The 16,409-nt window shown below is 36.8% G+C and overlaps 1 protein-coding gene across 1 annotated transcript in view; it reads right to left on the reverse strand.

The window, feature by feature from the left end:
* Positions 1-11,491, reverse strand: part of LOC124093176 (organic anion transporter 7) — a 48,037-nt gene extending 36,546 nt beyond the window's left edge. The window contains exons 1-4 of the mRNA XM_046445463.2: positions 10,868-11,491; positions 10,114-10,217; positions 8,566-8,720; positions 8,298-8,466 (exon numbers count right to left, since the gene is read on the reverse strand). Of these exons, the coding sequence (XP_046301419.1) occupies positions 8,298-8,466; positions 8,566-8,720; positions 10,114-10,217; positions 10,868-11,269 (830 nt within the window). The 5' untranslated portion in view covers positions 11,270-11,491. The remainder of the gene's footprint in view (positions 1-8,297; positions 8,467-8,565; positions 8,721-10,113; positions 10,218-10,867) is intronic.
* Between the last annotated feature and the right edge of the window lie 4,918 nt (positions 11,492-16,409).

Genomic DNA, 16,409 nt, shown 5'->3' on the forward strand with positions numbered 1-16,409 from the left:
CACACACACACACACACATCCTCATGAAACTTGAAGAAATATTCTCTGTGAAGAGGGTCAAAATTTGACAAGGATAGATGTTCTCTGCCTATGACAGACTGACCTTCTTTCCATTACTTCCTGAACTATATCCCCCTTACAAAAAGCAAGGAATACATAAAATCTTCCTTTTTGTGTTACTCACCAAGCTGCCAGCTAGATTGTCTTGGAACAAAATCTGGGTGAAATAGCTCTAATCGTCTCTTCTCACCAGTATAAGGTAGAACCAAATTGAGAGAGAGAGAATACTGTCAGTGGCATTTTGTCTGGATAGATTAGGTCAATGCTTTCCCAGGGTGGATATGACATAGAATTTAAAATAGGAAGTGATTGGAGTTTATCTCTGCTCCAAACTCTGAGCTTTGCCTGGTAGTACTGTTAGGGGACAGACAGATGAAAATGGTGGGAACTTGAGGTTAAGAGAATATTTCTATAAAAAGGCCCACTGTGCTCACCCTGACTTGCTTTCTTTTCCAAAAGGCAATTTATCTGTAGCACTATCTGGCCTAAGTGGACAGGATATGTCACATTCCTCAGCAAACTACCTGTTAACTGCAGGAGAAATGCAGTCCCAAGATGATGTCAATGTGAGGAACCCAAGTTACCCTGAAGAGGGAGACTTTTGTGACCAAATTCTGAAACCCTAAAGATAAGGATACTTTCTTCTAACCCTAAAATCTGTAAGAATGTATTATAAGTATCCAATTAGAGTTTCAATGACTATGTTAAATAAAAGTGATGAAATAAGACATCCCTGTCCTGTTCCAGTTTTCAGGGTGAATGCTTTGAATTTTTCTCCATTTAGATGATGTTTGCCTTGGGCTTAGCATAGATAGCTTTTACAATGTTGAGATACCTTTCTATTATCCCTAGTTTTTCCAGTGTTTTGAATATAAAGTGGTGCTGTATTTTGTCAAATGCTTTTTGTGCATCTATTGAGATGATCATATAATTCTTATCTTTAAGTTTATTGATGTGATGAATTACTTTTATTGATTTCCATATGTTGGACCAACCTTGCATCCCTGGGATGAATCCCACTTGATTGTGCTGCACTATCTTTTTACTATGCTTTTGTATTCAAATTTGCAAGAATTGTATGAGAATTTTTGCATCTATGTTTATTAGAGATACTGGTATGAAGTTTTCTTTATTTGATATGTCTATCTCATTTTGGAATCAGGGTAATATTGGCCTCATAGAATGAGTTTGGAAGTGTTTTTTTTTTTCTTTTTCTATTTCATGGAATATTTTGAGGAGTATTGGTATTAGCTCTTCTTTGAAGGTCTTTTAGAACTCAGCTGTGAATCCAAATGGTCTTGGGCTTTTCTTGTTAGTAGACTTTTGATGGCATCTTCTATTTCATTGCTCAAAATTGATTAATTTAAATTGTGTACATCATCCTAATTCAGTTTGTGTGAATCATATGACTAGAAATTTGTCAACGTCTTTGATAATTTCTGTTTTATTGGACTACAAATTTTCAAAATAATTTCTAATTATCTTTTGTACTTCTGTAGTGCTCATCATGATATTTCCTTTTCCATCAAAGATTTTAGTAATTTTAGTTTTCTCTATCTTTCTCTTCATTAGCATGGCTAAGAGTTTATCAATTTTATTTATTTTTTTCAAAGAACCAACTACTTATTTTGTCAATTTTTTCAATTATTTATTTGTTTCAATTTCATTGATTTCAGCTCTGATTTTAAAATTTTCCTGTTTTCTATTACTTCTGGTGTTGATTTGTTCTTCATTTTCTAGGGCTTTGAGATGCAGTGTCAGCTCATTCATTTGTTGACTTTTTCTTCTTTGAAGAAATGAACTCCATGCAATCAACTTTCCTCTCAGTACTGTCTTCATAGTATACCAGAGATTTAGATATGTTGTACTAGTGTTCTCATTTACCTCTAAGAATTTTTAAATTTCCTCTCTGATGTCTTCTGCAATCCATTGTTCATTCAATAGCATATTATTTAGTCTCCAGGTGTTTGAGTAGCATGCATTTTTTTAATTTTATCATTGATTTCTAATTTCATTCCACTATAATCTGATAGAATGCAGGGTAGTATTGTGCTGTGGTCTATTTGGCTCTTGAAGTTGTTTTATGAATGTAGATGTACTATTTTGGGGGGAATATATATTTATAATTGTTAGGTCTTGTTCATGTATGATTTCATTAAGAAGTATGAAATATCCTTTTTTATTCATTTTCATTAACTTTAGCTTGAAGTCTACTTTATTGGATATGAAATATCCTTTTTTAATTCATTTTCATTAACTTTGGCTTGAAGTCTACTTTATTGGATATGAGGGTGGAAACCCCTGCTTGCTTACACAGTCCATGTGAGTGCTATATTTTTTCCCAAATTTTCACCTTAAGTCCATGGATGTCTTTTGCTATGAGATGCATCTCTGGAAGGCAGAATATTGTTGGATCTTTAAAAAGTACAATGTGGAAATTTACTTAACAATTGGACAGATGAAAAAAATTAAAGGGGTACGGATAGGAAAAGAATAACTCAAATTAGCACTGTGACATGAATCTATACTTAGAATCCAAAAATTTCCACCAGAAAACTTTTAGAACTAATAAATGAATTAAGAAAAGTAGCAGGAAATAAAATCAACACACATAAATCAAATGCATTTCTGTACATCAGTGATGAAACATCTGAAAGAGAAATTTAGAACTGTCACATTTACATAGCCACGGAAAAAAGTTAAAATACTTGGGAATCAATGAAAGAGATGAATGAACTCTACAATAAAAACTGCAGAATGCTACAGAAAGAAATTAAAGGAGACCTTAGAAAATAGAAAGATCTCCCTTGTTCTAGGATAAGCAAAGTTAATATTATCAAAATGACTGTACCACCAAAAGCACTATACAGATTTAATGCAATTCCAATCAAAATCCCAATGACATCCTCATAGAAATAGAAAAGGCAATCATGAAATTCATCTGTAAAAATAAGAGACCCAATTAGACAAAGCAATATTTAGCAGAAAGACTGAAGCAGGTGGCATCACAATACCAGACCTTAAACTATACTACAGAGCAATAGTAGCAAAAAGTGGTATTGACAGTAAACTATACTTGTAGACAAATGGTACAGACTAGAGGACAAAGAGACAAACCCATGTAAATACAGTTATCTCATACCAAAGGCATGATTTGGAGAAAGGGTTGCCTCTTTAACAAACGGTGCTGGGAAAACTGGAAATCCATATGAAGTAAAATAAAATTGAGCCCCTATCACTCACCATGCACAATACTTATCTCAAAGTGGATCAAGGACCTAGGAATTAGACCAGAGATACTACCTAATAAAAGAAAAAGTCGGATCAAATCTTCATCATCTTGGATTAGGCCCTCATTTACTTAACAAGACTCCGAAAGCACAAGAAGTAAAATCAAGAATCAATAAATGGGATGAATTAAAACTGAAAAGCATTTTCTCAGAAAGAAAAAAATATCAATGAGGTGAATAGAGCACCTACAGAAAGGGAGCAAATTTTTACCACCCACACATCAGATGGAGCACTAATCTTCAGGATATATAAAGAACTCAAAAAACTTCAAAAAAGCAAATAATCCAAACAATAAATGGGTTAAGGAACTTAACAGATGCTTCACAGGAGATAATATACAATCAATCAACAAATATATGAAGAAAATGTTCAACACATATAGCAATTAGAGAAATGCAAATAAAAAGTATTCTAAGATTTCAACTCACTTCAGTCAGAATAACAGTTATTAAGAATACAAGCAACAATAATTGTTGGTGAGAATGTGGGGGAAAAGGTGCACTTATACATTGCTGATAAGACTGAAAATTGGTGCAACCAATCTGGAAAGAAGTTTAGAGATTTCTTGGAAAACTTGGAATGAAACCACCATTTTACCCAGCTATCCTACTCCTTCTTTTGTACTCAAAAGACTTAAAAACAGCATACTACTGTGTTTATAGTAGCACAATTCATAGTAGCTAAATTGTGGAACCAATCTAGATACCCTTCAATACATGAAAGGATAAAGATACTGGTATATATACACAATAGAATATTACTCAACATTAAAAGAGAATAAAATCATAGCATTTGCATGTTAATAAATGGAATTGGAGAATATCATTCTAAGTGAATTTAGCCAATTCCAGAAAACCAAAGGCTGAATGTTTTCTCTGATAAGTGGATGTTTATCCATAGTGGGGGCCAGGGAGAGCATGGGAGAAATGGAGAAACTTTGCATATGGCAAAGGGAAGAAGAGACAGGGTGATGCATGGAGGTAGAAAAGATTGTGTAATGAGATGGGCATCATTACCTTAGGTACATTTATGAAAACATGAATGGTGTGAGGCTATTTTGTGTACAACCAGAGAAATGAAAAATTGTACTCCATATGTGCACTATAAGTTGAAATGCATTCTGCAGTCATGTATTACAAATTAGAACAAATAATAATTTTTTAAAACAACAGAATCCACTTAGAACTGGTCAGCATGGGACAAGGTAACCTAGAATTGTCACATCAGTATGAACTTCCAAGTCTGATATCAGATGCTGTCCATAAACCATCAAGTGATGGACCAGGGATTTGTTGGAAACTTCTCTGAGATATCCAATAAAACTGGAGTGCAAGAGAGGCATGTTGTCCCTCTCCTGTGTCAGAGGACCTACTCTCTCCCTTGAGAGTTTCCCCTTTCCTATCCCTTCAATAATGTCATTCTGCTTACTCTGAGTGACATATCTCAAATCTTCCTGACTTGATCACAAGAATTCAGTTTGAAGGCGGGGTCTTCATGTTGCCCCAGTTTCTTGGAAGGCCCAAGCTCTATAATAGTACTTGCTGTGAAGATATTAGATCACACACACCTAAAGCCAGATAGATACTGATTTCTGCTGGGAGTTTTAGTCTCAGGGGACTCCCAAGAATTGTACATAGGACTGGGTAACCCATTATCTACAATTCTTATACACTCCGCACTCTTGAATATGGCCTTTCTACATTCAGTCCCCAATTGTAGTCATGCCCACCTATTTAGACTCCTGACTCCTTTCAACTCATCCTTTAACATCTTTGCTGACCTTTAGAGAGTTCAAAGATGAACTTTTGAAACAGTTTTTTCTATCTTCCTTCAAAGCTGGCTTTGAATAAAACCAACTTTCCTACCAATTTGATTCTGAATATTTCTGGGGCATGCCGGACATGTTGCAGCCTGGGTTTGTCCCCCAGCCTGACATTGGTTCCCTTGGTAATAGGAGTCCTTTAGTGTGGTTACCTCTTTATAATAAGCCCTGTGCTGGGGGATAGGCTAGCTTCAACACATCATGTCAGCATAATCAAAATGTTAATTTCAACTTCCAATGCCTCTTTGAAAGGAACGATGCCAGAAGTAACAGTGGTAGCATAAGGGTTACCCATATATCAACACACACATTCAGTTAAAAATGACCTCTATAACTCTATTAACGCAGGAGGAATGTGTGCAACAAGTAATTCAGAATAAACTCTAAATATTACATGGTAACAATTATAGACTCAATTGAATTTGAAGATGGAATAAGAAAGAAGAAAGAGAAAAGAAGAAAGAAAGTATGGAGAAGGGATGGAAGACAAGAGTTAAAATGGGGAGAGTATAATGGGTGCAGGATGGGGCTCAAGTAAAGATTGGCAAGAACAAAATTGTGTATGAGAGATTATGTTGTGTATAGGTATATGTGTAAAGGTAAGGCACTAATTTTCATAAAAGTGTTTGGATTGCTTCTTTTGAAGTTTTTGAAATGAGTATTTTGTATTCAGTGTTTTAATTTTAGAAATTTCCAAATGTAATGAAGAAGAATGACTTTATGCTATTTGCCAGTAAATGGATTAATCTGGAAACAATCATAAGTGAAATAAGCCAATTTCCAAAAGCCAAAGATCAAATGTTTTCTCTAATATGGGGAAGCCAATCCAAAATTAAAACAAGGGGAAGACTAGATGTTCAGTAGATTTCACAATGGGGATTAGAGGGAAAGCAAGGCAGATGGGAAAAGGAAAGACATTGGATGGACCTGACATAATTTTCCATGTACATATATGAAAACATCATAGTGAATCCCACCATCATGTATATACACTAAAATGGGATCCTAAATAGAATGAGATATATTCCATGCTAGCAAAATTACATAAAAATGGATTTTACTGTCATATATAACTAAAAAGAGCCAATAAAGCTTTAAAAAAGAAAATCTCTATTATATGGATTTTACACCCTTTGTAGTTTTCAGGACTAAGCCAAACCTGCCAAACTTGTTAGGTTAGTCTGTATGCTAAATTGAGCTAGCTTCTTGCATGGCCCCCTTGCTGAGGGGTTGCAGAGGGGTGAGAGAGTTTTCACTCTCCAAATGGTTTTGTTGTGTCTGCAGGTGGGAATGTAGGTCTTCCAGGTCTCCTGACCAGCTCCTCCACTTGCTTTGTCTATAGACTGACTTGAATTAAATTACATCCCTCTTTCCAAGAGTTACTGCACATGTACTAGGAAAAGGTGTGTAAAAACATCACTCTATTATCCAGCCTCTCCTAGGCTTGAAGATATGGGACTTTATGTTTCATCATAATCTATTCCAGTCCCCTCCCATCAGTCACACTTTTCATTCAGAGATTATACTGTCAATTTCAAAGGGAAGTCCTCTTCTTTCTTCTCCACTCTGCAGACTGATTGTTCACTCTGAGTTTAACCCCGCATTGAATCTCATTCTCTCTTTTATGCTCAAATCAGCTCTCAGTATGGACACTCACAGATATTCAAAATACATGTGTACCAAGTAAAGGACAAAAAAGGAAGAAAAAAGAGGGAGAAAGAAAACAAATAAAACAGAAAATGCTATCTAAAAACAAGGATAAAATTCAGGAATTCCCAGTTGGGGAATCAGGAAGGATAATTAACAAGTTCCTTCATGTATATATATGAAAACATCACAATTAATCCCACCATCATGTATATACACTAGAATGGGATCCTAAATAGAATGAGATATATTCCATGCTAGCATAATTACATCAAAATGGATGTAATATGTCAGGGCTTCCCTAATCCAAACACCTCTGCTGGAAGGCTCCAAGACCTTTTTGAGGAATGGTGGTTTACTCTCCAGGCAGACACATCTAGAATATTCTCCTGAGTAAACACAGTTCAGCTTTCCTGAATTTATTATCTGTTCTGATTGTGGATATATTGGTCAGTGTCTGTTTTTCTTGAGCTAGGTGGTAGAAAGACTTTTGGCTTCTTGAGAAATGCTTTCCTTCTGCCACTGAGGGATTGCATTCCTGACTCTTCCACTGCCTTTATTAATTCTCTTTCTGTCCTGAAAACTGATCATTTTTGTTTACTCCTGGTTGTTAGTCACTGAGTTGCCTCCCTGCTCTTTCTCCTCCTTCACCTACCTCAGTTTGCTACTGCAAACCCTTTAGGACCTGCTCTGACACTCTGGATTCTACTAATTTACCAATATCTAAAGGCCAATATGTTTGCAATAATTTTTTCTACACATTACAAAATAAGGCTTACATCAAGGGTAAGCTAAAAGACCCAGAACTTCATGTAAGGATTCATTGATATTTTGTTTTCATGGTTCTTGTTTTAGTAAATATAACTAGAGTAAGCATAGTTCATTTGAATTCCAAATAGTGTATCATATTCTAAAAAGTGAATCCCATGCCTAAAACATTATTTGTTGTTTATCTATGATATGAATATAATGGGATATCTTGTATTTTCCTCCTTAGTAAATACAGTATATAACAGTTAAAGAGAAATTCACATAAACAATGAATAACTTTCAGTATATCACTTGCAAAGTTTGGGATAAAATTTTTCAAAAATATTTACTAAGGGGCTGGGGATGTGGCTCAAGTGGTAGCATGCTTGCCTGGCATGTGTGTGGCCTGGGTTCGATCCACAGCACCACATACAAACAAAGATGTTGTGTCTGCCAAAAACTAAAAAATAAATATTAAAAATTTCTCTCTCTCTTTTTAAAAAAAATAAATAAATATTTACTAGTTATCATAAATTGAAAGTTTATTCCATGTCCTCAATTTCATCTGACCATCCTACTTGCCCTGCTTCTCAAATTGTACAAAGATACCTGTTCTGAGAGCACATCCTCATGTGTAGAACCAAGAAGAAATAAATTTTTATGTCCTGATGCCATGTACATTCCCATCCCATGGTTTTAGAAGAGAAAGACAAAAGGGAGCTCATACCTTGAGGAAATAAATAAGAAGAACATCGGTATAGACAGAACCAGCTGGAGAGTATGCCAGTTTCGAAAAGCAAAAGCCAGGCTTCCCAATATGATCTGCCCAAAACTAGCAGAACAGACTGCCATTGTTGTTCCCATAGCCTGATATTTGGGACTTGTCCATTCTACAACTGAAAGAAAACATCACTGAATAATTACTTCAAGCAAAGGTAGAATATTAAGGTCAAAGTCAAATATCAGTAAATGTCCAAGAGTCAGTGTTGACTTACTGAGAAGAATAGAATTTGTCAGGATGGTCGTGGTGGACATGCCAGCCAGGAGACGTAGTGAGCAGTAAACCAGGAAAGTGGGAACAAAGGCAGCACAGGTGTCAGCAATGGCCAGCTGGAGAAGACACCATGTCAGAAGTAACCTCCTCCCAAACCTATGGAAAAGGGAAAGATGAGATTGTGGGAACAATAACAACTGCGGTAAAAATTAGCACAAAGAAAACAATTCACACCTATAAAATATCTCTAAAAGACCAACAGCTGATATTCTCAAATCAACTCTCTTCTTTTAAAATAGATACCTTGTCCCCAAAACTACTTCTTCAATTGTTACCAGTAGTTCAACACCAATTCAAGCTATACAAGACATGCTTCAGTGTTAGGAATATTAATACCTCATAAATATTTCTTTCACTGAGCCATACACTTATGATAGTGGAGAGTGAACGTTTTATATAAAGTATTAAAGTCAGCCCTTGAGACTCTAGAACTGCACAGGTTATGGCTAATATGATGTAATAGGAACAGCTATGAAGCAGAACATCAATGTTGCTAATGGGTTGGGTAAGAGTCTCTATCTGCCGAGTTTGGATTTGTTGACCTTGGGAAACAAAACATATTTGTAAAAATATAACATGTATTTTTCACAGCAAAAGAACATACAAAGTTGACCTTTTCTTAGGTTTGGGATGGTGAGCATTGGGTGGTAATCTGGTTTCCCATTCCCAAAGGTGGCTCAGGAACACTGTTATGGATCTCCACTGGGGAGCATTATGTAGCAATTAGAAATGTGAACTAAAAGTACAAATAGAAATGTGTATGTATTCCCAAAATAGAGTGGTAAGTACACAAATGGAGAGAAGGACACAACACATTTAAATTACATGTAAATTAAGTGCATAAACCCAACTATCTCATTTTGTAAAATATGAATTTATGGATGCATAAGTAACATACTATAATGACCCTTACTTAGAAGAAAAGGTTGGGATGCTTCCATGTATTCTGAAGAAAAATCATCCAATATTCCATTGACGATCCATTGTATATAAAAAACACTTTTTATTGCTTCGTTGGGACTTCACTCTTTTATTCTTCAACATTTTAAGGATAAAGTAGAATAGTGAAGTCCTTTGAGTTTACCTACTGAGATTTTATTTTCATGATGCCCCTGTGTGACACTGACAATGTCTTTTTCCTACCTGCATATTAAAGCAGGCTGGATCCAATGTGGTGACATATCCACCTCTGTGTCCCCATTGTTAACTGTTTGTGATCTTTCAAAACCCCATGTGGTGGCATCTTCTCTCCAAACCCTCTGGTCAAACAGCTCCAAATCTTATACTGATTTCCTACACTGAGGACTCAATCTTTTAAAAACATCACTCACCACACTGAATGATATTTTGCATTTGTGTTTGTAGATCCCTGGGAACAAAGGACAACCAGGGTAGTGTAATTTGTAATAATTTTTTCACATGCATAAATGATTCATAAGCTGATGATAGTACCCATGGGTAGAGAGATCTGTGAACCAGAGACACTCACCTGTCTGACAAAGTGCCATATACAATGTTTCCAATCAACATTCCAGCCATGAAGAAGAATTTAGATACTGAATTCAATGACTGAGTTTCACATACCAGATCCCACTGGAAGACAAGTAAACCAGCATAAGAAAAACACCTTCACATGATGTGTACTTTTCTTTATGTCAAGCCCCTGTCTTCTTTTTGTGGCTTCTGTTTTCAAAAACATTTCAATTATATCATCCTGTTCTCAGTGTAAAATAATTTTATCTAGGAAGACTGACTTATACCTATGGGTTACATTAATGATTACTTTTAACCCATACTGAGAAGTTCTCAAATCTGGCCACAGACCATCATCATTCAAGGACCTTGAAGAATTTACTTAATGTTGAATATCACTGCACACTTTCCCACATGATTACTCTAAGATTTCAGTTGGGTATGTGGATTTTGATCAACTGACCATACATATTTAATTGGCAATCAAGGCAGGGTGTTACTGACTTAGCATCACATTTTTAACAAGACACATGATTTACTTGCTTAAACTGTGATATTCACAAGAATCAAAGTGCCATGACAGTAGGTTCCTATTTGTTTTTTATCATTACACTAAGTATGTGCCCTGAATTGCATAAAAATATCAGTAGTTTCTGAAAAAGGCAAAGAATAACCAGCACCCACACAGCAATTAAAGGCTCAAAGCATGTTCATTATTTTCATTGTTTCCACACACCCAAGTCAAATACTTGGAATATTAAGCCTTTTACCTCAGTCACGATGGTAGAGAGGAACGAGCTCTGGTCATATACCCAGCCATCCATGCAGGGCTCCGTGTCCACCTCACTCATGTTTGAGAAGGTTCCATTCATATGAAGGAGCTGCCATTGTGGGTGGATGAAGCGATGACATTTGTCTGGTCTCAGGTTTGAGTCTAGTGGGATGGAGATCCTCAGGAGGGCTTCTTGGCTGAGGGTCCCAGTGTCATTGTCAGAGACAGTGGCATTATCGAGTATGTGGACCCAGCAGCGATGACCAACGATGACTGCAGTGAAATTCTCCAATAAAGTATGAGTCTGTGCCATGGCATTGTAGATAAGAAGAAAAGCCATCTGAATTATCTGGAACCTCCCCAGACCACCAACTTGATCCAGGAGGTCCTGAAAGGCCATGGTGGCTGAATGACCCTCACCAACTGAAGGCAAAGTGGTTGTATCTAGATGAGTTCAAAGAACAAAGTGTTTTATCCTCTCTCACTGTGACACAGCAAAGGCTGTTGACCCTGACCTCACTTCCTTCTTAATGGCCCCCTCTTCACCTCTGAGGCAATTCCATGAAGCTAATATCCCCGAGTCATCCTCAGGTTATTTGAGTGGCTGTTTTCTTTCAATCGCTGAGAGAAAAAGATTTTGCTGAGGTGCCTTCTGCAATTAAATATGTTAATGATCTACTTTGTGAAGATTCTTGTTGAGGGCAATGAATGTAGTTAATATTGGACATTGATCTGCAAATACTCTGAAAACAAACCAGAGTAACTCTGTTACATGCTTTGTGATTTTTTTAGAGAACATGTAGTTTGCCTACACATTATCTGTTTGATTTTTCTAGGAGACATGGAAAGAGGAAATTTTTGTTTGTTTAGTACTAACCCTTGATTGACAGAGGTTGTAGAAATCATCCCAAGTTAAATTAATGCAGTGAGGTGTTATGGTTTGGATGCAAAATATTCCAGAAAAGCTCATATGTTAGGCAATGAAGGAACGTTCAGAGGGGCTGTGATGAGTTTATGAGTGCTCTGACCTCACCAGTGGGTTCAATCATTTGATGGATTAATAATGAATGGCTATTGGGTGGTAATGTAGGGTGTGGATGGAAGAAGCAGATCACTGGGGGCATTCATTTCAAACAGAAGTTTTGAGAGCTGACATTTCTGTAGAACTTTATGGGAAGCATTCAACTGTCAGCCTCTTCCACGATAATCCCTGTTGCATGAGCTCTCTCTCATCCAGCAAGGAGGTCCACAAAACAGGGTAAGGAGAGTGTGGCTGCAAAATCACTAATCAAGATCTCCGGAGACTAAGCAGGAAGCAGGTCTGATTTTATTGCGCAGTTGCCATGTATATATACTCAGGCAGTAGCCAAACAGAATACAGGCAGTAACCAATACAATGTCTGCTAACCATCCTTGCAGCGACTAATCAAGGAGTGGGCCATGGAGTAAATGCAAGGAAGGCAATTCATAGCCTCATGCCCAGGGCTGTACCTATGGGGTAAGCAGCCTGCCACTCACATGCCTAGCACAAGGGGAGTGGCCTGCCACTCACATGCCCTTAACGTATGGCATGTATGCAGTACTCCACGCACTTGTCCCCACACCCTGTATCTGTTTTATCTGCTCTATTCATTCTTCTTTCATTATTTTTTCCCATTCTTCCTGTTTCATAACCTGAATTGTTCTATGTTCACACACATCAACTGTTTTTTCTGCCAATTCAAATCTGCTACTCTGAACCTTAATCAATTTATACAATTTATACAGTTATTTTCCATTTCAACTCCCAAATTCCATATGGCTATATTTTGGAATACCTACATCTTCACAAGAAATTTCATGAGTCATTATCTTACTTTTATTTCTTAAGCATGTTATTTGAGCACATTTTAACACATTTTTAACACATTTTTTTTTATCCATTCATCTATCGAAGGGCATCTAGGTTGGTTCCACAGTCTAGCTATTATGAATTGTGCTGCTATGAACATCATTGTAGCAGTATCCCTATAATATGCTCTTTTAAGGTCTTTAGGGAATAGTCCGAGAAGGGGAATAGCTGGGTCAAATGGTGGTTCCATTCCCAGCTTTCCAAGGAATCTCCATACTGCTTTCCAAATTGGCCGCACCAATTTGCAGTCCCACCAGCAATGTACAATTGTACCCTTTTACCCACATCCTCGCCAGCGCTTGTTGTTGTTTGACTTCATAATGGCTGCCAATCTTACTGGAGTGAGATGGTATCTTAGGGTGGTTTTGATTTGCATTTCTCTGACTGCTAGAGATGGTGAGCATTTTTTCATGTACTTGTTGATTATTTGTATGACCTCCTCTGAGAAGTGTCTAACAGGTACTTGGCCCATTTATTGATTGGGTTGTTTGTTTTCTTATTGTTTAATTTTTTGAGTTCTTTGTACACTCTGGATATTAGGGCTCTATCTGAAGTGTGAGGAGTAAAGATTTGTTCCCAGGATGTAGGCTCCCTATTTACCTCTCTTATTGTTTCTCTTACTGAAAATAACCTTTTTAGTTTGAGTAAGTCCCATTTGTTGATTCTTGTTTTTAACTCTTTGTTCTATGGGTGTCCTATTAAGGAATTTGGAGCCCGACCCCACAGTATGTAGATCGGAGCCAACTTTTTCTTCTGTCAGACGCAGAGTCTCTGTTTTGATATCAATCTCCTTGATCCATTTTGAGATAACTTTTGTGCATGGCAAGAGAAAGAGATTCAGTTTCATTTTGTTGCATACGGATTTCCAGTTTTCCCAGCACCATTTATGGAAGATGCTATCATTGCTTTAGCCCTTTGTCAAAAATAAGATAGTTGTAATTTTGTGGATTGGTCTCTGTGTCCTCTATTCTGTACCATTGGTCCACCCGCCTGTTTTGGTACCAGTACCATGCTGCTTTTGTTACTATTGCTCTGTAGTATAGTTTGAAGTCTGGTATCGCTATATTACCAGATTCACTCTTCCTGCTTAGAATTGCTTTTGCTATTCTGGGTCTTTTATTTTTCCAGATGAATTTCATGATTGCTTTCTCTATTTCTACAAGAAATGCTGTTGGGATTTTGATTGGCATTGCATTAAACCTATAGAACTTTTGGTAATATCGCCATTTTGATGATGTTAGTTCTGCCTATCCATGAACAGGGTATATTTTTCCATCTTCTAAGATCTTCTTCTATTTCTCTCTTTAGGGTTCTGTAGTTTTCATTGTATAAATCTTTCACCTGTTTTGTTAGGTTGATTCCCAAGTATTTTATTTTTTTGAGGATATTGTGAATGGGGTGGTTGTCCTCATTTCCATCTCAGAAGATTTGTCATTGATATACAGGAAAGCCTTTGATTTATGCTTGTTGATTTTATATCCTGCCACTTTGCTGAATTCGTTTATTAGCTCTAGTAGTTTCTTTATAGAACCTTTTGGGTCTGCTAGGTATAGAATCATGTCATCCACAAATAGTGATAATTTAAATTCTTCTTTTCCTATTTTTATGTCTTTAATTTCTTTTGTCTGTCTAATTGCTCTAGCCAGTATTTCGAGAACTATATTGAATAGAACTGGTGAGAGAGGGCATCCCTGTCTTGTTCCAGATTTTAGAGGGAATGCCTTCAGTTTTTCTCCATTTAGAATGATGCTTAACTGAGGCTTAGCTTAGATAGCTTTTATAATGTTGAGGTAAGTTCCTGTTATCCCTAGTTTTTCTAGTGTTTTGAACATAAAGGGATGCTGTACTTTGTCAAATGCTTTTTCTACATCTATTGAGATGATCATATGGTTCTTATCTTTAAGTCTACTGATGTGGTGAATAACATTTATTGATTTCCGTATATTGAAACAACCTTGCATCCCAGGAATGAATCCTACTTGATCATGGTGCACAATTTTTTTGATGTTTTTGTATCCGATTCGCCAGAATTTTATTGAGGATGTTTGCATCTAGGTTCATTAGAGATATTGGTCTGCAGTTTTCTTTCTTTGAAGTGTCTTTGTCTGGTTTTGGGATCAGGGTGATGTTGGCCTCATAGAATGAATTTGGAAGAGCTCCTTCTTTTTCTATTTCCTGAAATAACTTGAAAAATATTGGTATTAAATCTTCTTTAAAGGTTTTGTAAAACTCCGCTGTATACCGATCCGGTCCTGGGCTTTTCTTGGTTGGTAGTCTTTTGATGGCTTTTTCTATTTCCTCCTTTGTTATTGGTCTGTTTAAATTGTGTATCTCTTCCTGCCTCAATCTGGGCAAATCACATGACTTAAGAAATTTATCAATAACTTCACTATCTTCTATTTTATTGGAAAATAGGTTTTCAAAATAATTTCTAATTATCTTCTGTTTTTCTGTAGTGTCTGTTGTGATATTGCCTTTTTCATCCCGTATGTTAGTAATTTGAGTTCTCTCTCTTCTTCTCTTCATTAGCATGGCTAAGGGTCTGTCGATTTTATTTATTTTTTCGAAGAACCAACTTTTAGTTTTGTCAATTTTTTCAATGGTTTCTTTTGTTTCAATTTTATTGATTTCTGCTCTGATTTTAATTATTTCTTGCCTTCTGCTACATTTGTTGTTGTTTTGCTCTTCCTTTTCTAGGGTTTTGAGATGAAGTGTGAGCTCATTTATTGGTTTTTTTTCTTTTTTTGAGGAATGAACTCCAGGCAATGAATTTCCCTCTTAAAACTGCTTTCATTGTGTCCCATAGATTCCCATATCTTGTGTCTGTATTTTCATTTATCTCTAAGAATTTTTTATTTCCTCTTTTATGTCTTCTGTAACCCATTGATTATTGAGTAACATATTGTTCATTTTCCAGGTGATGCAGGATTTTTCCTTCCTTCTTTTATCATTGATTTCCAGTTTCATTCCATTATGATCAGATAAGATGCATAGTATTATCTCCACTCCACCAGGCAACAAGCACGCTGGTTTCATTAAAGAGGTTTGTGGCATAGAAGTTAACTAGTGAGATCAAAATAAAACACACAGACTCAATTACCTTTTTCTATGACCATGTCCGAGATGACTCTCACCTCTCTGGCTCTCACCTCAAACCACCCGGTAGGGCAGCAAGGCTTATTCAGGGCTAGCAGGAGAGAGAGAGAGAGTATGCCAGGGAGTGGCCTTTTATTGGGGAACAAGAAATTCAGGGGAAAATTCCATCCAATGAAGGTCAAGGCCGGCAGCATTCCAAGGTCAGGGTCAGTGATTGGCCTCAGGGTCAGTGTTCAGTCACACCCCCACATGGACAGGCTCTCGCACCTAGAGAGGATGGGGATAGCTCCAACACAGTTTGGCCAGAACGCCTCACACCCAATCCGGGAGGTGCCCAATCACATGCGAGAATGGCTTCCCACACTCCACACCTTTATATTTACTAAGGGTTGCCCTATGGCATAATATATGGTCTATCTTTGAGAAGGATCCATGCGCTGCTGAGAAGAACGTATACCCTCTTGATGATGGTTGATATATTCTATATATGTCGGTTACATCTCGGTTATTGATTGTGTTATTGAGTTCTATAGTTTCTTTATTCAACTTTTGT

This window comes from Marmota monax, unplaced genomic scaffold (genome assembly GCF_021218885.2).
Source record: "Marmota monax isolate L192 unplaced genomic scaffold, Marmota_monax_Labrador192_F-V1.1 WCK01_AAM20220418_F8-fsc00038, whole genome shotgun sequence".
Taxonomy (NCBI): domain Eukaryota; kingdom Metazoa; phylum Chordata; class Mammalia; order Rodentia; family Sciuridae; genus Marmota; species Marmota monax.